Here is a 24660-nt window from a genome sequence, read left to right as displayed (position 1 = left end):
CTTTCTAAAGTCGATGGGGTCTTACACTGGGCCTGGGTTCCATCCCAGTCGGCGCCGCCGGGATGTTCTGAGGCATAACATCTCTGATCACGCCTTCCTTCGGACGGGAAGTAAAGCCGTTGGTCTCCGGTTCATGAGTTGATGAGTCGATATGTAGGGTCTAGGTGTGGGAGCTGCCTTCCTGGCGTCGGTAGCATTGGTGCTCAGCACGGAAAACAAGATCGACGGAAAACAAACCAAGGAAAAAAAAGGCACGCCTACACAAACTAACATTTTGATTGGGTAGGGGAAGTCTTCGCCTAATCGACGGTGATGTTGATTTGCCAGGGAGAGCCATGAGAAAATATGAGTGAATGTGATTCATATTTGAGTTAAGCTTTTGAAACAGAATATTAAAAAGTTCTCAATTCACTTAAAAAAGTCTTCAACATTGGATTCGTTGAACCCATAGCCAACATCTTCATGTATTCAGCCATATAAGATCATAATTTACTCACATATAGTGAAAAAAAAAATACAAATTTAAATTTAAAATAATTCATTTGGCTTGTCCAAAATATTGGAATTTATTACACATTTGAATTCCTAAAAAGATTCAGAAAACAAAAATCAGTGTAAGACCCCATCGACTTTAGAAAGTATATCAAAAAATTCTCAACAAATTCCTGTACATAAATTGGACAAATTGCAGCATTACTTTCGAGAAATCATCTAGAGAAGTCATTGTTTACAAAAGCTGTTACGTCCTAATTCCAGCTCTATCTAGAATTATAAAAATAACATAAAACGCTCCAGATCGGGACTTGAACCATGCATGTTGTGTTCAACAGGCCCCCGGCTTAACCAGAAGCATGTGGGAATGATGTTTAATATACATTTACTTTAGCAAAATGAAGGATTTCTGGGTGTGGGACGTAGGGGATTTGATGGATACACTTAAAATTGATTAATTATTAAAAAGACGGCATTCATTGTCAAAGTATGCAACGTAAACAAATACGACATGTAATATTGGGGTAAATGACGTTAGGCATACGGACGTTAGGCATAATGTACGATAGGCATAATGGACGTTGGGCATAAAGGACGTTAGGCAAAATGGGCGCTAGGCATAATCTACCCGATGAATTCCAGAAGGATGATAATGGGGCCCGTCTTTTGATTGCTGACTTCGGTGACAATAATGAAAGAGCCTTTTTTGAAACTCATGAAAACTTGCGAGGTCTTGGCAAAGTATTGGGTTACAGATGGTACGTTTGCCACAGTTCCTTGTTTGTTTCAGCAACTCGTCACTGTTCATGGAAGTATCGCTCCCTCACATCAGCAGACGGTTCCGCTAGTTTTCATTCTGATGCAAACAATACTTTATTTTCTAGGCTCAAATGTCCGTCACTCCACGTCGACTCCACGGAGCCGAAAACCACTTAATTGCTATGTTTAGTGGTAACTAACATAGAACTAACGGTTTCTTTTAGAATACGGACTAAGAAGTTTATCAGTTAACTTACAATTCAAGACTAGTCCATTTATTCAGTTTTCTTATACTCTACTTCGAAAATGCATATGGCAAGAAATACAAGAAATTTAGTTCATTCGAAAGCTATTCAAATTGCCGGTTAATTATATAAAGAAATGCTATTACACATCATAGGCTCCTCCAAGATTGCAACAAGTCATTTACAATCTTTCAAACGTTCTTTTCTTTCCTTAATCCGGTTGGACCTTATTGGTAAAATCGATGAATTGTTGGGTTCGCCCAATGATTGATGTGTGGTATCGTCCAGAGACGATGATAGAGACGAGCAAAAAAAAAATGTCTGTCAAAACAGCAGCACGGTTTTTAATGGATCTTTTGGCAATATCACTGGCAACCATGTTTCTTCAAGTGGCTTCAAATGACTTTCATACAGTGCAGCAATGCTGTTGAGAAAATTTGAACGTTCAACCGGAACGTAATAAAAATGAAGTGTTCGGCAAAAATAAAGCGAAGACAAGAAATGACAGTCGCTCCATGATAGTATAACTTTTGTCATATTTTACTGTTTTGCTTGTAGCGCAATCATTTCAATTGCAATAAAACGAAATAAAACGTTCCGATTCAAAATTGTTTTGTATCACTAATGAATGTTATATTTAATTGAATCAACAATAAATAAATATATAACGGATATCAAATATTTCGTGAAAATAAGGCACTTTTTTCAGCATTGAGAACAACACTCCTTTCTGGTGAATTGAGCTAACCGTAATGTGTATTTACTTTGCTCGTTTGGTTCAGCTTTTGACGGTTCGTTTGGTTCTTCTTGCTTCAGTCTATACGTGTCTCTATTCAACGTCTCAGGTATCGTCCTGCTGACCTGACAGTTTGTACATGGTAAGAAAAAAATACCCAAAAGTAAGCTTCTTTCATCTTCTCCCGCCAGTTTTTTGCAACTTCCTACGGGATATTGTGCTAACTTACCCTAGAAGATTCTACCGATTTCCGCTGTCTTTCTACTGTCCCGAAAATCTCTGGCTACACCGGAAGAAGCTTCCGACTTTCTTAAGAAGTTTCTTCCAAATTATCTCAATTAGTTTCTTCCATTATCTCCAGGAATTTAAGAGATGAACTAGCCTATGGCTAAAAATCTCTCTAATAAAGAAAAAAAAATCTCCAGGAAGCTCCCTTAAACTTCTACCGAAAGTATCTATCGAACTATCCCAGGAATATGTATCGTCTTTCTTTGGAAGTTTCTCCATGATATTTTTCCGGAGGATTTTCCGACTTATATTGGAAGGTTTTCCTGAGTTTCCCTAATAAACCGCTACTCCTGGAATTTGCTTGTGAGTTTTGAAACCGCTCTGGCTTCTTCTGGATGTGTCATCCGATTTTCCCCGAAAGTTGCTTTAAATGTACCCCGAAAGTTTCTCCATATTTTACCTGGAAGTTCGCCGGATGTTTTTTCGACTTTTCCTAACACTTTCTTGAAACTTTCTCCAGAAGAGCTTCTTTCTCCTTTCTCGGATTTTTGAGAAACTAATTGAAGTATCCCCCGGAAATTTCTTGCGAATTTTCTGGAGAGGCCATTCTTAGGCCAAAATTTAAAATTTTCGCTTGCGAAAACCGCAACAATGTAAACTTAATTAAAATTAAGCTAAATACCGATAAATACCGATTTTTTAAAACCTTTGATACCGATAAGCCCGAACATAATCTGGCAACACTGGCTCTTCAGTTAATACCAAGTAAACAACTCGACCAATCCTCTTCTGCACAGTACATCGAACGAATAGCTTCTAATTTGGTATTCGCGTATCCAGTACCAAAACTGCTTCAACTTCACGGCCAATCATACCAACTCAGCGACTGAGAATAATTGACTCAAAGAATTTTCTTTCCATACTAAATTTACTCAGATTTGGAAGAAACTGCAGTTACTCATAAGCTATGAGTAACTGCAGTTTCTTCTAAATCTGAGTAAATTTCGTATGGAAAGAAAATTCTCTGAGTCAATTATTCTCAGTCGCTGAGTTGGTATGATTGGCCATGTACGTTTATCTTCCGTAAGGTTATAAGCTGGTGGTGGTCTTAAAAAGGATCAGACGGAGGCGGCATAGATATAGTAGCCCTCTTTACCAAGTCTAGTCTCAGGTGTACCTCTCTCCGGAACATTCGTTGTGAAGGTATCTCATGTGTGGTGCAGTGAGGACTGTTGCGGTACACCATCGATAAATTCACAATTGCGTCCTCAACCATCAGGTCACCTTCCGTAGCGAAAATTTTCTCTAGGGTCAGTTTTACCGTTTTCACAGCATTTTCAGCCGCTACGTTTGACTGAGGGTGACCTACGGGTGAAGTCATGTGCTGTATCCCATTCACCTACAGGAAATTCTTGAACTCCGATGCCGTGAATTGTGGTCCTTCGAATTAGACCTGCGAGATCCAGATATATCCTCTCAAATACATGTTTCGTTTCACGCCATGGTGACGATGTCTTCGGCGGTGAACTCCTAAATTGCAGTTTTCGAGAAGCGTTTAAAGAAGTCCACGACACGAATTGACGGGCAAAACTCTTCGTCTTAACTTCACCTTGATGAGACTGGTGTAGCTCATTCAAGATTCTATTCCGAAGAAGTGAAGGTACTACCAAACGGTCACCATGCAATATCAATCCATCACTGCAACTCAACTTCTCCCGGACTGCGAAGTACCTCTGAAGCTCTCCTCCAGACAATAGTTTTCTTGGCCACACGTTGAAAATATACTGCCGAACCTTTCGTAATACCTCGTCATTTTCAGTTGCTTCCTTCAACTCATCAGCGGAGACAACGTTGACACTTGCTCAAGCAACATAATGCACACTTGCTACTTCTTCCTCGTCTTTGATCTCCAAGTTATGTTTTAGATCCGGATTCCTCGAAAGATGAACCGCCAAGTGATTATTGTGATCTCCTCTGATGTACTCCAACGTGTAATCAAAAGCTGCCATGGAAAGTGCCCATCGTTGCAAACGCCGACTAGAAAATACTGGTTTTTCCTTATTTTCACCCAGCATTTCTAACAGGGGCCGATGATCTGTCCTTATAGTGACTTTTGTACCATAAACGTAAGGGTAAAATTTCTTCAGTGCATAATACTACAACCAATGCTTCCTTATCTATCACGCTGTAACCTTTTTCTGTATCGGTTAGCGCACGGGAAACGAAGTAACAAGGTCGTTCATACCCATCCGGTTGCCTCTGCAGTAACACAGCTCCCACTCCAACATCCGAAGCGTCAGTTTGGATTATAGAAGGTAACTGTTGATCGAAGTGCGTTAGAGCTATATCTCCTTTTCCAAGCTGCTCGAAAGTCTTCGGTCCACAGAAATTTTCCTCGGCTTCCCTTCGTGCGAGTGAGTGCATATATTGGAGCCATTATCGAGGCCATATGTTGGATGAATCGCGAATAGAACGCCACGATTCCCATTAGACGCCTAACCTCATGAACGTTTTTTGGCTCGTCGAGATTGATGATTGCTTTAAAATATTAAGAAGGACATAGTTTACGAGTTCTTCTTAATCTTTGGAGGCGACTCAAGTTAAGATTCCGCTGTCATTCGTACCCTCAACTCATTTGCTTCTTCCAATTGTTTTTTTCCTTCAGCCGCTTGGTCTCCTCTTTGTCCTTTATCCGCTACATCTCGGTATAGTCCACTATCCCGAATTTGTAGTCTGTCTTAAAAAGGAAACACACATTTTTGTTCCGCTGGCAGAATATGTTCCCCCTTCAATTCAGGAAATGCAGCGAGTTAGGAATCTCTTTTTTTACATCCAGACCCCACACACCAGTGTGCATATTGAGGCCCAAGGCAGCAGGAAGTTTCTCCCGAACTACATGCTTTACATCACCGTATTGACCGCACCAATTTGAATCGTTCCCTTTACACCCGGATGTGTGTCCTACGTTAAGGTATGTGAAATGAAGCTATTTAAATTTATACGAGAAAGGACTTGTCACCGGAGTTTTTACGAAAATATTTAATCTGGAAAAATTTGCTGGAGCGCTACAACTGCCATTACATTTGTTACGAGAAACTTGTACAGAGGATGGAAGACATCCACACTTACGTTTGATGTTTATGCCATTTGTTTTGATACATTATTTGACTCTTTTTATAGAGATAAATTGTCAATGTACATCGTCGGGTTCATGCTGTCACAACTCATAATTTACCATTTTACCGTTCCATCGATTATAATGTCACTTTATTACACCTTGTTTCCAAAGCCGTACACGGGAAAAAAATCCGATCTCCGAAATTGAGAAAAATGACTCATGATTTCATGAACAAAGCGTATTTTATGAAAATACACCATGAATAATATTCATGATATCATGAGCAACTTTTGCGTAACGCAGTAAACATTCCCAAAATCATGAATCATCCGAGTTGAAATCATGATCTAAATTCATGGGTTTAACTTTTAACCAAAAAAGTGTAAAAAGAATAAAATAAAGCACTGGATTCAAACCTAGATCCTTGAGATCATTAAACTCATTCTTTGACCACTAGACTATCAGTACTTGTATAAGATAAAAGACAAAAGGCGTATAAGACATACCCTAGTAAACGGGTACCATACTCTAACGATATCATAGATGGTACGACTATCCCACATAAAGTTGGGATGAAATCCCGAATTGGTGGTTAGGCGCTTCTTATGGGTATTGTTTATGCGGGTACCTATGTAGTGCGGTTTATGAACACGGTTTTCCAAGTACGTGTAACGCTTGTAGCGGTCTTGATTCCACTGCATTATGAAACCATGAATTTCCATGTCGAAATCATGAATCATTGTTATGATTCCATAAGATGGCAAATTTTTACATTTCATGATTTTTTATTTATGAAAATGGAATCGGATTTGTTTCCGTGTATATTCCTCTAGCGATGGGTTGGCAAAACATTGCAATCCAGGCATATAATCTACATGCAAAATAAAAAACAACGTGAAACTTTCGAAGATTTTGATTCTGAGTTGTATTATAAAGGCTTTTGTGGTACATAGTTTTGTAACTGTCAGGAATTCGATAAGTTATTGACAAGTTACAAATTGAAATTATTATGTTGCAGATGGTACCAAATATAACACTTTGCCACAAACAAAATTCAATACTGGTTTGAATTGACATGCCCAAATTTGAAACGTAGTTCCAGAATAGCTCTGATTCATACGTTGTAAATCAAGAATCAACATACGAAACCAATGTTTTCAATTTGTAAACGTCAATTTCAGAGAACGCAAACGCAGCACACACGTTCCGTCCAAGTTGATTACTATTTCCTAAAAACATCTATTATTAAATGCCAGCTTGTCACGCCAAATATATTACCCAAAATAAACGACAAATTAACCGACCCAACAACGTTGCTAAGCATTCGCAGTGCTTTCGCTTCACCAATATGATGAGAGTGGAGAGGAACTTAAAATTGATGTCCATAAAATGTATATGTGTGTGTGTGTGTATGAGTTCATAACAAGGACTCGATTGGATCCGAACTAGGTTTTCGAGCTAGGATATCAAACGCTAAAATTATGACATAATTAATACTGGCAAAGTCAATCGAGCCATCCGGCGTTGAAGGTGATGACGATACTGGAATAAATGAACATTTTAGGAAAGCTACTGTCGATATCAAAGCAGGTTGTGAAGGAACGGAGAGGATGCGTGCAAATTGGTCACAGCATGCCATGCCAAAAATAGCTATGTTGGGGTTATGTTCGTTATGCGAGTGGTATCTACCTGGGGTAGGTCCTTTCTTTCAAATAGCTGGAGCGTAGGGTGGAATAAAAAAAAAACAAACAATGGTTTGTCAAAACGAACTGAGTTGGTTATTGGTTCACAGATTGTGCACAACGAGGAAGTGCAACGAAAGTTTAGCTCGAGCAAACAAATAACGAATCTTTAAATTTTAGATTTTCAACAGTAAAGACATCGAATCGTACAAAAAAAAAACATCGAAAAAAGCCATCAACGAAATTGGAAGAAGAAGCGACGAGGAACATCGAAAACAACGACCGGCGATATTTACCTTATGCTATTGCTTCTGTTCAACCGAGGACTGTGTGTGGTGGCCGCGTGATGCATGGCTGGCTGCGTTTCGCCGCGAGCATGGTGCAACAGCTTGCTTGGTCGAGTAGCACCAGGCATACCGGTTCCGGCAGCACCGCCACCAGCACCACCTCCACCACTGCCACCAGTCCCGCCGGATCCGATGGAGAAACTCTCGAGGGATTCGCCCTCTGAGAGTCGACTGGAGGCAGTGTTCGAATGGCGGAGCCACATAGCGTAGCTGCCGTAGTCGTGCTTCACTTCGGCGTAGGTTTGCGTATCGCTAAGGCTACCGTCGTTTAGCTTAGTGGACCCACGGGTGGATATTCTGGATTTCGTTCAGGATGGACATGGTGTGTTAGTGGGGTGAAATATGAAAGAAAGGACAGAAACAAGAGATGCAGTTAGTAACTCTAGCGGTTTGAATGGTTCGGATTAGCTTTCGGCGCACTGGTTCAAGGGAAACAAACCTATGTTGGAAGACATGCATATCTAAACCGGGCTTTGGCAAACTATGCGTTCCAGATCCAAACCTTTCTTTGACCGATTGGCTCAGCTGTGCCGCTCCCGGTCCGGTCAACGAAAAACTACGATACTGAGGGTGTTGTTGTGCTTCTGAAATGGAAAGGTGATTAGTATCGAGTCATGATATGTCAACGAATAGGCTAAATACTCACTAGCTTGGAAATCAGCCGTAGTGGTCTGCGTACCGCCGGAAACTTTCAGTTTCCCAGATCTGGGCACTGCTGAAACGTGTGCCGTTCGTCCTCCCGTGAGTAACGACTGCCCTTGCTGTTCTACACTCCCGTTGGTCTTCTTTACGTAACCGAAGCCCTGCGGAACTCCCTTCGTTCGGCTGCTGGCAATTTTGGATGATGAACTACTCTTTCTCGAATGGCCCGGTGAACTACGATCCTTGCGGCTCGAAGTTGGACTGGTTGGTTGAGATCCCTGTTGACTGTGATTGCTGGATGGCGGTTGCTGCTGCGGGTGACCATTCAGTGTCGATGGAGGTTCCGGCATTCGTCCCCAGTACTCACGACCACCGGGTCCAGACGCAGAGCCATTTTGCTGCCGTGAAACCTTTCCATTTACCGCATCCATCGTCTGTCCAGCCAGGCTCGTTCCGATACTATCCAGATTATCACCTCGACTGCTGCGGCATCTGTGAGTGAGAAGGAAATGGAAACAGACCGTTAACACTGGTTGTAATGCATACTTCCAGGGAAATGAGTTGCAGATATCCATAAAGTTGAGAGGTTCTTTGGTGGTTGGTTAGTTGGATGCAAAACTTTCCCTCCCAGTAATTATGTATGCAGTCATAGCCATCAACGTCACTTCACACTGGAGAGAAAGAGGCAATATTTAGTGCCACACAACAATTTCTGTCCAGCATGTTTGTACGGTGGTGACGCTGCACAATGCTAAACTGCAGTGGTGAGAAACAGCAGTAAACCAGACCGGATAGTGACTAGATTTATGCAACTCACTGCAGCGCAGTTCACACAAGGACTACATGGGACACAATTTATTAGGAGTGGTGTTTTGATAAATGGTTACCAGTTCATGTAAGACGTAGCGACACTTTGTAATTGATGTGCGAAAAATGACACCCACTTCTGCTTTTGCGAGGACTCCATGAACAAAAAATAAAAAACAATCAGGAGTGAGTGAGCAATGACGAGGGGCATTCCATTGCTCACTCTCACCTCATTTTCCGAGCCTTAATACATGCACTATTTTCCCTGTGCGAGACATGAATGCCATGAAAATTCCTTGTTTCCCTACAAAGTGCCAGTCAGTGGCAATTTACGGGACGAGCAGCAGTTTCCAGGAAAATGGCGTGTACTGTTTCGATATCATCAACATTCCGGTGATTTGTTGGCTAGTAGTATGCCGGATTTCAGGTCGTAGAACAAATGGGCGAGCAATAAATGCCATTATGAACGAGACGTTGGTTGCCTGGCGGTGATGGTGACAGTGTTAACGGCATGCAAGTGATGGTGCACGAAATTGCTATTGATTACGTGCAACCTTGACCTTCTGACCGGTGATTTAAACAGTCAGTAGTTGGAACAGCTTTGAACAAAATGAACCGTAAAAAAAATCCTATGGATAAGCCTCCCAATGCTTTTGTAGTTCTAGTACCGGGTAGTGACTTGCAACGTGTAAATTTTGGAAAGGGTTTATGATCAGAAGACAGAATCGTGGGAAAATTTCTGATCGATAAACGTTCTCGTTTACAACCCGCATCGATTTCCAGCTTTGTCCTTTTGCCGATAATATATATAAAAAAAATATATATATTAACATGTCATCGCACAGGAGCACAGTTTTACGAGCTTTCAAGAACACAACAAACTTGATTGGTTGCGGAGTAATCGCTATCCAAAAATACATTTCGGCAGCACCAACCACTCGCGGTACAGCTTCCTGGCGCGGGATTTGTCCACCCTATTCTGTTTCTCGGTTCGGCTAAGCGCCTTCCTTACTTTGAAGACATTAAGCCCTGCCCGTTTCATTGTCTGCTGGACGAACCAGACGGAAGAATTGACCTTCTTGGCCACGTCCCCACGTGCGTTCACCGGGTCGGTCGTCTTCGCTTTTCATCCGCTGCCAGCTCGCCACTGGGTCGTCAGGGCCTCTTTGAACGATTTTACCACACGGGACACGGTCGAATTGTCGATTCCAAACTGTTTCGCGATCCACCTGAGGGACTGACCTGGATTTTCCACGACGGCTCCCATATTTTGTTGTCCAAGCACTTCTTGAATGGATGCCATCTTGATAACCACTTGACCACTTGATATTTTGCACATGTGAACATTACACTCTAAACTAGTTTTACTCAAAATTTCATCAATTTTTACCCATGCATTAAAAAGTGTTGCATTTTTTTTCGAGTACAATATTTAAATATCCAAGGGCGAAATCCCAAAAGGTATTTTTTCAGAATATTAAAATGGGTATCTTGGCCAAATTTAATTTACTCAAATCGACTTCCGGTGGTCTATTCATTTGAGCTGGAATGATCCATATTATATTGCATCAAAAATAGGTGATGAACTTCAAGAAGACTCTGGCGAAGGATTTAGGAAATGTTTGGACAGTATCTATTTGAATCAAGGGGTAGGTCACACAACACACCAATCTTGGGTGAACCTTTTTTCTCAGTGTGCCGCAAATGTATCGCTGGTGTGCCGATTGTGGCGGTAGTGCCGGGCATAGAGCAAGCTGCGATTTTTTTAAATACGGATAGTATGGTATATTTGGCAACTCGGTATTTCTGACAACTTGAATGTTTAGGTTTGCAATCCCTAATAAAACAAATACCATAAACGAATGATAACCCAAATCATAGAACTATTCCACACATGGTTTGGATGATACCCGGAACACGGCGTTAAGCAAAATAACCATAACAATTTTATAAGGGATCGAAACGGCACCGAAAATGTCGAATATCATGCTCGATAAGGATTGCTTCTACCGACGAATAAGATGCCTCTACGCCAGCTGGAAGGAACCAGAGTTTTCCCATGATGATTCGCTGCAGAAGGTGGATTGCATTCTGACGGCGGTCGGCGTAGACGAAGAAACCATCAACAACAAATCAACCTCGCTGAAGACCTGGCCAACCGGTGAACACTCGTGTTCATTTCAGTTACCGTGGGGACGTAATTTGTGATTAGCCCCGGTCCCTTTCAAAATGTATCATTATTTATGTACGGTCCTTATTTTTGAAATGACGTTTCACATTCATCTAGTGATGGCCGATTTTCATTCGAATAATTGATTAATCGATTAACACACAGCGAACAAAAAAAAATCGATTAGGTGTTAATCGAGTAATTAAAAAATGGTACATCTCTGATTTTGGTGTGTTTGTTTTGATAAAAAAGAGCGCAAAATTTCATATCTACCGAGGGGGCAGCAAAACCACAAAATTACCGTGAATACAGGGGGTATTCATTGGATGAAAGAGACCGTGAAAGAGGACACTAAAATAGAAAGTTTTTCTTCCGACAGTTTCATCTTAGTATTCATCTTTGGTGAAACTGTTGGTTCGGGAAAAGAACGACAAAGACCAGGCCAATTTTGAAAAGCTGCTGAAGGCGATTAAGGGATCCAAAGATGGCAAAACATTGGGCGTCTTCTCCAAGGAAAACTTCCCGGGTGAATGTTGGCGAGTCTTCATCAAGGATAGGAGCTTCGACACATCAGCGTCCCAATCGCATATAACATGTGCTCCATGGAGGAATCCGAGGTTATCACTATCAGACGGTAGATGTATTCAACAAGAACCTCAAGGATCACATCATGGAGATAATGGATGCTGATAAAAAAGTAAAACATGCGAAACTGTCAGAGGGTACCGATCAGGCTCTGAAGGACAAAAGGTACGTCTCCGGTGTGGATACCAACTAGTTGGACATGTACTACCCGGCGATTATCCAGTCGGGTGACAATTACAGCTTGAAGTTCAGTGCATTCAGCGACAAGAACTATTTGCACTTTGGATCGATCATCTGTGCTCTGGGTGCGCGTTACAAGTCCTACTACTCCAATGTCGTCCAAACGTTGCTGGTCAATCCGACGGAAACGATTCAGAAGCACTACACCTTACTGCTGAAGGTGATGATTCCGGGCAAGAAGCTCTCGGGTTGCTTGAAATTAGCATAGCTATAACTTTGCCGAAGAAAATTAAATTTTTGATTTCAATGATAATAAGAACCACCCTAACAACGTTGTAGAAAACACTTTTTGTCTAAAATTTCAAATATTATCCTTCCAGCTAAATCTGCATTCTGGACCACTGTACACTGATAAGTTCGAAATTTAGTGGTTTGCTTAACGCTTCAGTGGCGCCACCATGACAAATGCAAGCACATTCGCAACTAAAACCATATTTGTGAAGAATGTGATGGTGATTGTTACATAAGTCTGTTTGTCTGTGGCATGTTCAGTTAAAATTCTGAAAATAACAAATGGTGGGTGATACGTTTATGAAATATCTCACTGTGGGTCAAAATCGATGTAATATTCAAATCCACTAATTCACAGTAATGCAGAACACTAATCAGGATAAGTCCTTTAGAATATTTGTCCGGCCCTTGTTTACGTATGAAATCTTCATAAAACAATAGTTTTGGTTCAATTAATTTGTGAAAACCAGCACGAGTCTCAGTTTTTTTTTTAAAGTTTGAAGAATTATTTGAAAATTCTGATATATTTAAGATTGCGCATATGTCATTTTTGCATAAGCATGTTCAAGTTAAAGTTTTTGTTTAAGAATGCTATAATTCCCAGTTGGATGGAAACTTGGATGAAATGTATCATAAGCAAGCCATAAATAAAATAAATTATAACGCCTGTTGTTTGAGTAGAGGTGCACAATTCATGTTATGGTAAATGTATCTTATAAGAAAGATTAACAACGATATATTTACAATACATTCTAAACATGTAAAATGTGGAATGTCCATCAGGAAAATAAAAAAAAAAAATCAATTATCTGAAAAAACACAATTCACATTCCATTTCGAATTGTTTGTTAAGAAGGCTCACAGTGATTGTGTTTCAACTCTGAAAATTATTAACTCAAAGCAACCAACCCTTGCTTCTGACTTTGTCGTCCTTTTTGCCTGTTTAACGAAGCAAGCATAAAGTTTACAATCAATTTTTCAAGGCCTACTGATGAGCTTCCGTCAGCCGAACGACAAAGTTTCACAAGCAAAAACTCCTCCCGCTCAGTTCGGTTCGTTCGGAGAGTGGTTCTTTGATCTGACAAGCTTGATTTATTCGTACAACATGAGCCTTTGTATTACAACCGTAAATTAGTGACATTCCCGAGCATAATAACCTTTCTCGTTGAAACAATCTCCTCGATCCGGGCGGATTAGCGTGGAATAATTGATTAATTTGCACAGCTTTAGAAGAGCAATGTTTCATTATTTTTTTTACGGAGCTCCTCCAGCTCATACAGAGCGAGTGACGGGACGACAGATGTATAATTTACGTAGCGTGAATTAATTATGGCATCGGTGGAGCTTTCGGTGTGAAATCCCCGACACCCGTTGCAAAGCTCCAATGGCTGGATCCCCGCAGCTCGAGTGAAAAGCGAAACAAAGGGTGGTTTTCGAAATTAATCCGCACAGAATTTCAATTAACCAATCGAGCGCAACCGGAAGTGTGGAAATGGGACGGTGATGGGATGAGCGGTGGCGCTGATAAGCGTATGAAAAGGCGCTGAAATTATGATAAATCTCACACCCCAGCTGGTTTTCCATCTGACCACCGATTCGCAGAGGCTGGAGGTTGTGTCCCATTTTCGAAAATCTGTTGCCAATTTGATAACGATTGATTGATTACTTTTAAATTCGTTTTTTGAGCTGGTTTTTGTATTGCACTTTGTCTCAAGATTCAATCAAATATTCTAATGTTGCGAAATTCATCAGAACCCTTAACAAGATCTCGTCGCCGCAACAACTCAATTAAGATTAATCCTCTTTGTTCTACTGCCACTCAGCAGACCAAACCGCTCTTTATTATTCCAGCACGAGATTTCATGGCCCACTGCAGCAGCCGGAATGCAGAAGGCAAGATTTTATCGCATTCAATTGCAATAATAACATCCCAGCGGAACAAAGTAGTCCCGTTCCCTCTTGAGTACCAGCACTCGGAGCTAATTTTCTGCACACGAAAGACCGCACTCCATCACCAGCCTTGGTTCGATCGATGACAGCTCCCGTCCAGCATTGCACCAAGTGTGTGGGAGGAGGGATGCGATTTCTTGGAAATTGTCTGCCCGGAGAACCGAGCAAAACACTTGCACTTGAGAAATTCAATTTTTCTCAATCGTTCCACAGCTTCAGTTGAGAACCATCCCGACCGCAATCGCCAAGAAGATCCGAACGGGTGATGTAACTTCTTGGATCTAGTTCAAACGCGAATTCATTAGTTTCAATTTGCGTACACGCTCCGCTGGTGACTATTTGCCTAATTCATTTCTAATTGTTCCATGTCAGTCCAATCGAAGAAGCGAACACTTTAATTGGACGTTTATTAATGGGATGCTCTGCCGTTGCCTTTTGTGAGTGACAGAAGTCGGTGAAATGTTTCGCATTGTTTAGTCGATAAAAACGCACCGGATTCCTTTCAAGTCAAGGTATTTTGGGTGTTCTGGTGGGAAGATGCTGACAGCTCACGAAAGGTGAATTATACGAATGCTGATTGATGGTGTGAAGAAGGGAGGTGCGGGAGTACGTCACTCGCTGATTGGTCGTGCGTTGACTTGGGTCAGTGTTTCACCTCCATTGGCAGAAGCGATTGCAGACGGTTGGTTGTCCATGGAAAAAAAATGGGGATTATCCGCAATAATAAATTCCTAGCCGTTCGACGACCCTGTCGTCGGGAATGTTTGCAGGTGCCCATGGGACTAGGCCAGGTGCAGAGCAGTAGAACACATTCTCTATGATACACTGCAAATTGGGTACATAGAGGGGTTTTTATGTGGCATAAGCTCACGTGAACGTATACACTCTTTCGGAAGCATGGGGATTATAGCAGTTTCGTGTACATTTGTCCTAGGTGGCTTAATAGTATGGCGGCTGCAGTAGCATAAACCAAATTGAAGCTAAACGAATTGCTGTTAGGGTCGTTGTACCGTTTTCAACGTGGCATAAGATCTTTTTTCAATTGGTGACAACCAAAAGGTTCAGGTAGACAATTTGAGTTTGTGGGTCGATGAGATACGCTTAGTTCTTGTGAATGTTGAAGTGGAATCGATATCGTCTTTTCCACGCCAAAGTCACGAGTTCAAATCTCATCCCGGATAAGTCACAAATGACCCAAGTTTAGTGTTCGGAAAAACACAAAAACTCAAATCTCGTGAGCTAGTTTACTCGCCTATGAGTTTTGCCTTGTAAGATTCAACTGCGCAAAAATCACCGATGAGTTTCCAGGTATAAAAATGCATAGCTTTATGTTTTGGCGTTATTCATTGATGTTACTGTTGTTTTCGCATCAGTTGATGAAACTAACACCACATGCATAAGCATTAGACTGATGCAAAATTTGAAATTTTCGCTCCACAGTACTCAAACGGCTCCAAATTGGGTCCTGATTAGAGCCTCAAAATTTTAATTCATTAAGTAAGAAACTGACTTGGCACAAACCATTTCAAGTTTTTATGGGAATTACTATGGTTAATTCATTTCTTGTTCATATCTATCTAACAATTCACCACATCACTCTGTTTAAGAATATAGATATGCGTGTTAAAATTTTTCTCAGCTACAACTTTGACCACATTTCAATCAAATGTGAGGAACAAAAGGTATTAATTATTCCAGTCACTGATGTCTTATGATTATGCTCAATCAACTGTTCAGCAGGCAACATTGGTTTTTATGGCTTGTAGAATAGAGCACAGAAATCATGGCTACTATGTCACACGGCAGAATACAGTGTTGCCCACAGAACAGCAGCTTGCTCATGTCATAAGATTATCAATCTTTTTTTTTTTCCTTGATTTGTTTTCCGTCGATCTTGTTTTCCGTGCTGAGCACCAATGCTACTGACGCCAGGGAGGCAGCTCCCACACCTGCACCCTACCTATCGACCCATCAACTCATGAACCGGGGACCAACGGTTTTACTTACCTTCCGAAGGAAGGCGTGATCAGAGATGTTATGCCTCAGAACATCCCGGCGGCACCGAATGGGATTGAACCCAGGCCTGCTGGGGTGAGAGATAATCACGCTTACCTCAACACCACCGGCGCCGCTGAATTTTACGTCTTCAAAAGAGTTGTTTATTTTGTCAACGCAAACAACTTTGCCCAAGACATCAAGTCTCCAAAACGTCAGCGAAAGAAGTTATATTGTGGCGCCATCTTTGTGGAAGAGGTTTGAACTATTTGTTTATGTCAATAGATGGTCATTATTATGATGAGAAACTTTACCGAAGACACCAAGCAGCGGAAATGCTTCGTTACTGAGATATTTATTTTGCTCCGCTAGATTGCATTTCTGGCCCAGTGTGCAGTGGTGTGGTGGTAAGCGTGACTCCTCTCACTCCAAAGAGCCTGCGTTCAATCCCAGATAGTGTCGTCGGGATTTTCTAAGGCATAAAATCTCTGATCACATAAAATTTGCCTTCTTTCGGAAGGGAAGTAAAGCCGTTGGTGCCCTGTCCATGAGTGTATGGGTCGATAGGCAGGGTTCAGCCTCCATAGTGTTGGTAGCATTGGTACTCAGTACGGATATTTTTTTTTTTTTTTTTTCGGAGACGAGCCAGCCAACGGCTAAAAGTCTCCTTAATAAAGATAAAAAAAAAATATTTTTTTTATAAAAACATAAATCTTATATTTGGCTTCAATTTTTACCAAAATACGAGTGGCGCGGAAATAGTTACAACAGTTTAATTCATTCTTATCAGAAATTCGTTAACACAACTATTGCTCTCAAATTGTAATTTTACATTTGTTGTGGCTCAGAAAAATAAGGAGTGTTGATAAATACCACAAGATTTCACCAGTTCAAAAAATGTTGTAAGGATATTGTGCGAGAGCAGAAAAATATTAATTAATAGTTAGACCACTTGGCAATCTCTAATTGTCTTGGATGCTTAAAATTTATCTGAACAACAGAAATTCAAACATTTGCCAAAGCCCAGGAACGCTACTGGACAAATGATAAATAAGCCATCTCTTAGAAATAGAGAATGTGTGACTTAGAAAATGTTTGATACATTTTGAACTTGGAAGATGTTTCTTTATTTATTACCGTCTACAACTAGTCGTACAGACTGAACTATTTTACCTATAAACTTGACTTTGAAGAAAGTGTTGATACAATTTTGAAATTTTAGCTACAGGAAGATTTTTTTCGAGATCTCAAAACTCTGAAGATTTTTTTTATTCTAATTGAATATTGTTTATTTTTAGAGATATAAAAAGCTGAGTTTTTTTTCGAAAACCTGAAAAATTGTCATTATTATGGTTAGATGATTATTGAAAAGTGTGTAAGAGTCTGTTGATAAACTTCGTTGACATTTTGGGGGGAGGTTGGCGGCCTTCCTTAGCTCAGTCGGTAAACGCGCAGCTACAAAGCAAGACCATGCTGGAGGTGGCTGGGTTCGATTCCCGGTCCGGTCTAGGAATTTTTCGGGTTGGAAAATGTCTCGGCTTCCCTGGGCATAGAAGTATGATTGGACTTTTGCCACACAATCATATCAATGCAAAAATGGTACAGGCATCGAAAGCTCTCAATAAACAACTGTGGAAGTGCATCTAGAACACTAAGTTGAGAGCACGCAATAAGCTAATTTGCGATACGCAATAAGCTTGAAAATGCGAAAAAGAAGAAGAAGTGGTGGTACAATCCATATAATTTAAAAAAAAATTGATTGTGCGATTGACTAAACGTGATTGACTATGGTGGTTTAGAACAGCCCCTCAAACCATAATTTATGAACTTGTAAAATTATCTAGGCTCTTGAATTTGTAAAAAAAAACCTTAAAATGCATAACTCCTTGTAAAAATTTAAGAAACTTTTGATTCTTGAAAAAGATTGGAAAGTATATATAATTCTAGGGATAGTTTAAAAACAATTCTAAGCAATATCTGAAGAATTCCTTACGAATTTTAGGGAGACTGATTGATTTCAAGATACTATTAAGGAGAAGCTACCCGAGCAAAGTCGGATATCAAAATACTATCAAAATGATATCAAACTATGTTTTTGAAACCACAGAATATTTTTTTTTAACATTACTTTAAAGAAAGCCTTTATAACTGATTTACTCCAAATGTTCATGTAAATTCTAGATAAATAGGATATCTTTCTAGCTATTCGCACAACATTTGTAAAAAAAAGTTGATTGTTTACCCTAGTGCTTAAATTTACCCCGTCAAAACTGCCCGGTAGAAGAATTCTGAAATCTTTAAACTAGAATCAATAATTTAAACATATTCATCGATTCAGCTACGCTGTACTAACAGTTCAGTCGCTATCTGATGGTTGGCGTTCAAGTTATTTGAAAGTGAGCAGAAAAAGTTGGACATCAACCAACTTACTGATTACTCAATTCATAGTTCAAGCAAGTTGAACGTCGAATTCAACGGTTTGAAACAAAATCACGAGCGGTTCGTTGGCACGGTGCCGAGCCGAAGCCTATCGCACCGCGTTCGGGTTTCTCTTTTGGCTCGGTGGCGCGCCGACATGCTGCACCGACACTGGGTGCTTTATCAAAGAAACCCAGTGCCGTGCACACATGAGTAGGTTGCCACGGAGCCGCTCCGAGCGGTGTTTTTACCAAGTCTGAAAGTAATTCTGAATTATATTTTTGGAGCATTGTGAAAAGAGCTTAAACAGCGATCTATGGAAGATTTCATTGAAATTCAGTATTGGGGAGCCTAAGATTGGTAAAACAGTATGCAACCTTATTTCTTTATATAATTCTGTGTAAATTCTAAAAGTATTCAAAGGATGTACTTTGACTATATGTTTTTAGTATTACTTCTACGTGAAGTCAACGATTTACATAGTTGAAGATGCTAATTTCAAATAACAGACTGTAGTGGTAATTTTTATACGATAGATGGAGTAGATGAAAGCATAGAGTTGATAGTTCCGTTAGAGTACGGCAGTGTGAAGATTGTATATAGATATTAGACAAGCGAGCTAGGACAACTTTTAAGGAAGGTACAAATCGGTTTTTTCATCTCTCTTTACCAAACTCCCCCTTTGGAGAGTTTGCAATTTCCAAACCTACGACTGGATGCCTTCCTTCAAATAACAACTGAAGTGCGGTAAAAAATCGGTAGAACTGTTTCAAACACACAGTTGGTACTTGAGCGGGTCGGTTTTCATCTCTTTTTGCCAGTGGTGGCGGGGGGACACACCCCTCACCATCCCTCTTCAAAGGATGGTTTCAATGGATTTTAAGGAAATATCCCATCGTCTCATAAATACAAAATGTTATACGATGGGAACTTTGAACAAATGTATGTGGAATGCTAAGGAGAATTTGCGATGAGTGAGCACTCAGCGATCATAAAATCGCTAGTTGTGACCCTCTTCTTGCATCTTACAAATATAAATTATCATTATAGTATCTCCCAGTTTTATAATTCTGAAAAAAAAAAAATGTATTTTAGCTTAAATGAGCATTTGTAAGCTTGCCAGCTATTGATCTAATTTACTGAGTAATAAATAATACATACAGTCAACTCTCCACAACTCGATATTCTAAAACTCAATATTTTCTATAACTCGATGGATTCAGCGTATCGTACATTCAACAGGACGTGGACGCCCCTTGTCTTAGAGCAGCTTGTCAACTGGGGGCTGTGTGGACCCATGGTCCACTTCATCAAAAATTTCCTGTCCGATGGCTCTTTCAGAGTCACAGTGGGCAACACGAGGTCCCAGCTTTTCAGAGAAGAGACGGGCGTCCCACAAGGTTCAGTTATTGCCGTTACCCTCTTCCTTGTGGCCATGAACGGAGTTTTCGGAGGACTGCAGAAAAATGTTTACATTTTCGTGTATGCAGCCGATGTACTTATCGTAACTACCGGCCCAACAGCAGCACGCAACAGGATCAAGGACCAGACAGCAGTCTCCGTTGTAGCCAGGTGGGCCAGCGCGGTAGGTTTCCAGCTTTCGGCCCCCAAAAGCGTCAGGTGCCACGTGTGTACATCCAGGCACCGTGTCAGCGGGCCACCTATTAAAGTTCAAAGCCAGCCCATACCACTAAAGAAGACGGTCCGTATTCTGGGGGTACTTGTTGACCGGTCCCTCAGCTTCGAGCAGCACTTTAAGGCGATCAAGAACAACTGCCGCAGTAGGATCAACTTGATCCGCACTATCTGTTGCCCCACCGGTCTAACAATCGTGACACTCGTTTCCGGGTTGCAAGAGCCGTCATCGATAGTCGCCTACTGTACGGTCTTAAGATGACGTGTATCGCCACCGAAAAGCTCGTGCAGATACTAGCACCAACTTTTAACACCTACGTTCGAATTGTCCCCGGTCTTCTTCCGTCAACGCCCGCCGAGGCCGCATGCATCGAAGCGGGTATTCTGCCCTTCCGCCATCGTACAACCGCAGCAATTGCAACGAAAGCCGCTGCCTTTACCGCAATGACCTCCGGAAATGACAGGATCTTTCTCCTGGATGAGGGGAACAGACTCCTCCGCATTACTGCCAATTCGGAGCTCCCCCCAGTGGTCAAGGTCCACTGATACGGAGTCAAAAGTTGGCGCATACCTCCACCAAAAATCAATAGTCGGATAAAAAGCAGGTTCAAGGCTGGAGATAACTCTGCAGCGCTGAAGAGAACAATAGCCGAACTGCTAGGCTCGGACTACTCAACCCATGCCCACATATACACAGACGGATCGCTTTCCCGAGCCGGGGTCGGAATTGGAGTAGCCGGAATTCCAGCACCGATGAGTAGCAGCCTACCACCACAATGCTCGGTTTTCTCCGTCGAAGCTGCGGCCATCTTTGTTGCCGTTACAACACCCTCGGACAGGCCCATACTGGTGCTATCCGATTCGTACAGCGTGATACAAGCCCTTACAGCGGAGACCATGACTCACCCCTGGATACAGGGTATTGTGGAGGCCACACCTCCGAACACGGTGTTTTCCTGGATCCCTGGGCACTGCGGTATCCCAGGAAACAGCGAAGCCGACAGCCTGGCAGGGTCTGGACCAGCTGGCCCCCGTTACACCGACGAAGTGCTACTACAGGACATAAAGCGATGAATAATCAGCAAAATGTGGGAAGCCTGGGAAGCTGAGTGGTGCCAGTCCCAATCCCTCTTCATCCGAAGAATCAAAGGAACGATGAGCAAGTGGACGGATATGTCGGAACTACGGGACCAGAAGGTGGTTTCTCGTCTTAGGACAGGCCATACAAGGATCTCACATAGTTTTGGTGGGACGCAGTTCCACAGAATGTGCTACGTTTGCGGAACCACTGCATCGGTGGAACACATCCTATGCCTGTGTCCGCAATACCAACAACTAAGGGAGCAGTACGCACTTCCCAACAGCATTAGGGACATACTGGGCGACGAACCTTCCACTTTAACGACAGTAATTTATTTCCTCAAGGACGCTGGGTTATACAACAACATTTAGGTCCTTTTAACTTTCTTTTGGCTGACGGTACATCTCTACCAGACGCGGGATTACCCCTCCTACGGTGGAGCTCCGATCTCTTTCAAAACCCTACCTAACTTTGATGTACCAGATTGTTTTTTTTTCTTCTTCTCGTTGCCTGTATTGTTAGTCTTTTTTACTGAAATCTGTTTTAATTGCTTCTATTTGAGTACATGTGAATTTTAAGCCAACTCCGTAACCAAATTTGCTGGCAGAACCCCCTCTGGGGCCCCCTATTTTATAGAGATGAACTAGCCAACGGCTAAAAATCTCTCTAATAAAATTAAAAAAAAAAGTATCGTACATGAGTTGATATTTCCACAAGTAACTACCTCCTGTGATAGGTGATCTATGTAGTTTAATTTTGATTATATAACTCGATATGTCAAAGGTAGAGCTTCTGCATTCTGTGAATTTGGTGGTCATATTGAGTGGCCACATAGAAAAAAAAATCTGAATTTTAGATGCAAACATTCATACATGTATACTTCCTTTCCAAGTAAACTAGCAACTTTCAAGAAATGTTGCTTAGAATATCTGGAACATTTCATTAAATTTACATGATCTAAAATGTAAACTTGTATGCTATATGACGCTCCATATATGTGCATCATAGTAACAGAAATTTAGACACACTGACCTTTGGTTCAGTGCGGGTTAGGGCGCGTTCTACCAGGTTGGTCGAGGTAGATTTCATGTGTGAGTAAGTCATGAACATTGTTATGTAAAAACATCAGTGGGAATGACACTGATGAAGACTGCACATTGTAGTCGAAATACGTCATGGATACTAAAATTAATTAAGTGGAATTAAATGGAAGATAACCCTTTTTTGCTGTTTTATTTAAGCATTCCGTTAACAACCCAATTTCATTATTTCATTGTTATGTGCAGTTCACTTTAAAAGTTGCGTTTCATATTTCATCACATGTAGTTCCAAAGAGCCTGAACGAAATGTGGCGCTTGCAAAGATCACTTGAAGATACGATATGACGGATCATTGATAGTAATGGTGTAAACAACAAGTAAATTCTTCCAGAAATAAGTTAAGATAACATATTGAAAAATGTGTTAATTGTTAGTGAACAAATGTAATGTTGCATTGAAATACTTTAAATCGTGTTAAATTTAAATGTTCCCTCATTTCACATCCTTTGAACGGCCATCCCGTTGTGGTTATAACACATCATTGCTAATTATGTATATCTATATCTTCTCCGGTACAATGGAGTCAACAAAGTAAAAGTGGAAGAAGAGCACATTCGAGCACATGCGATAAGAAAATGGAGTGATGCTCGTTAAGAAAATACCCGGAGACACTGTCCATTTTCCGCATTGATGTAACGGTTTTATGAGACGCAACTAGGAACTCAAGAAAATAACATTGGAGACTTTCAGGAACTAGCAGTGAAGCAGAGAAAGTCAACAAGCTCACAAATATACACAAAAATTGGACAGAATTATTGCTCATATTTATGCTTATACTAAATACGCGCCAGAATAAGAATTTTATTCTGGAAGTGTGAATGCATTACATGTATCCAATTGATACATCGATGTGTTCATGCTGGGCTTATTGTATATGAAGGTGACCTCAGAATGTACGTGTATGAACAAGCATTCTTGAAATGGGTCGTTGGATGTACAGTAGAGCTATCACCCTCCATCGCCAGGGCTAAACATGTTTGCATCTTGTATAAAAATAGTTGCAAACAATTTTCTTCCATAAAAGCACTGCAAGGCAGTGGGAAATGGATTGTAGACATACACACATGGTAGCAGAAATTTATACAAATTTTTCTATCTGTGTAGCATATTCAGACAGTGAAATGGATAGTTTATAATTATATTGAACTGCATTCAAATGGGTACTGGGGTAAATGACCAAAAATTGTCCTGAACGAGAACCTTACCCGCGACAATTTATATTTCAAGAATTGACAGTCATATTGCGCGTTTTCATTTGTTTCTTGAACCATTTTTCGAATTTATATGGATAAATAGGGCCAAATATTACATTGTATTAATTCGGGATTGTTCTCAAAATTACGGTTGAAAACATTTTTTTTATTACATTAGTCGACAATTCTATAAATCGATGGTCCCTTCAATATTGCGTTATGGAGAGTTGACTGTAATCTCGACAGTGAGCATGCATAAGGGCGTATACGCGATGATCGATTCTCTTCATCGATTTTCTCTTTTCATTGCTACAGCTAAGCGAAACAATTTTCTAAAATTTGTTCAAAGCAGAGTTGTAACAGGTTGTATTGGCTATCAAAAGCAACAGCAAGCGCATCGAGAGACGATCATCGCGTTTACGCCCTTGTCGATTTGTTTGTTTTTATTTGATTAAATATCAATATTTACAGCAAACCATATATCAGCAGACCATATATCAGCAAGGAGATATCAGATTTCGGTGTATAGTTTTACTTGAGTGCAATCACTAAAGAAGCACTGGTTTGAAGCAACCTAAAAGGTAAATTACTACAGGTTGAGACGTAATCACATATAAGAATGGAATTCATTGCATGATAATTAAATTTAAGCGCAAGTATGTAAATTAAATTTTCGACTGACATACGATTGCCTCTTTTGAATCGTACATAATTACTTATGCGGTTCAAAAAATTCCTAAATTTAAAACTACTGGTTTTTTTTCTCTCTCTCTGTTCGGGACATAACACCACTGCGACCAGTAATTTGATCTATTGTAGTATATCCCGTGTCCTTAGTTTAGTGCATGTCGTATTACTCCATCACTATTGATAAATGATGAAGTATTTGGTTTTGATACAGTTGCCATTCTTGCCTTCATCGCAAGGAATCGATTCTAATTGAAAGGTCCCGCTATTTATACCCTTCGGAGTGTTGAAACACCCTCCAAAGGCGCGCCCCTTTATC

General features: G+C 40.8%; 1 protein-coding gene across 8 annotated transcripts in view; it reads right to left on the bottom strand.

Annotated features, from left to right (window-relative positions):
- The window catches only part of LOC135714989 (protein sickie-like), a 511961-nt gene that overhangs the window by 141956 nt on the left and 345345 nt on the right, over positions 1 to 24660 (bottom strand). For 5 of the 8 annotated variants that reach the window (XM_065238435.1, XM_065238394.1, XM_065238411.1 and 2 more), the window contains 4 exons: positions 8254 to 8741; positions 8047 to 8191; positions 7557 to 7904; positions 7268 to 7294 (listed from right to left, as the gene is read on the bottom strand). In XM_065238435.1, coding sequence (XP_065094507.1) covers positions 7268 to 7294; positions 7557 to 7904; positions 8047 to 8191; positions 8254 to 8741 — 1008 coding nt within the window. The remainder of the gene's footprint in view (positions 1 to 7267; positions 7295 to 7556; positions 7905 to 8046; positions 8192 to 8253; positions 8742 to 24660) is intronic. The other 3 variants (XM_065238403.1, XM_065238417.1, XM_065238425.1) reach the window with 3 other exon arrangements.

The sequence above is a fragment of the Ochlerotatus camptorhynchus genome, unplaced genomic scaffold (genome assembly GCF_037179485.1).
Source record: "Ochlerotatus camptorhynchus isolate MF236.1 unplaced genomic scaffold, CSIRO-AGI_Acam_v1.1 ptg000045l, whole genome shotgun sequence".
In the NCBI taxonomy this organism is placed as follows: domain Eukaryota; kingdom Metazoa; phylum Arthropoda; class Insecta; order Diptera; family Culicidae; genus Ochlerotatus; species Ochlerotatus camptorhynchus.
This window is presented reverse-complemented; position numbering and strand designations above follow the sequence as displayed.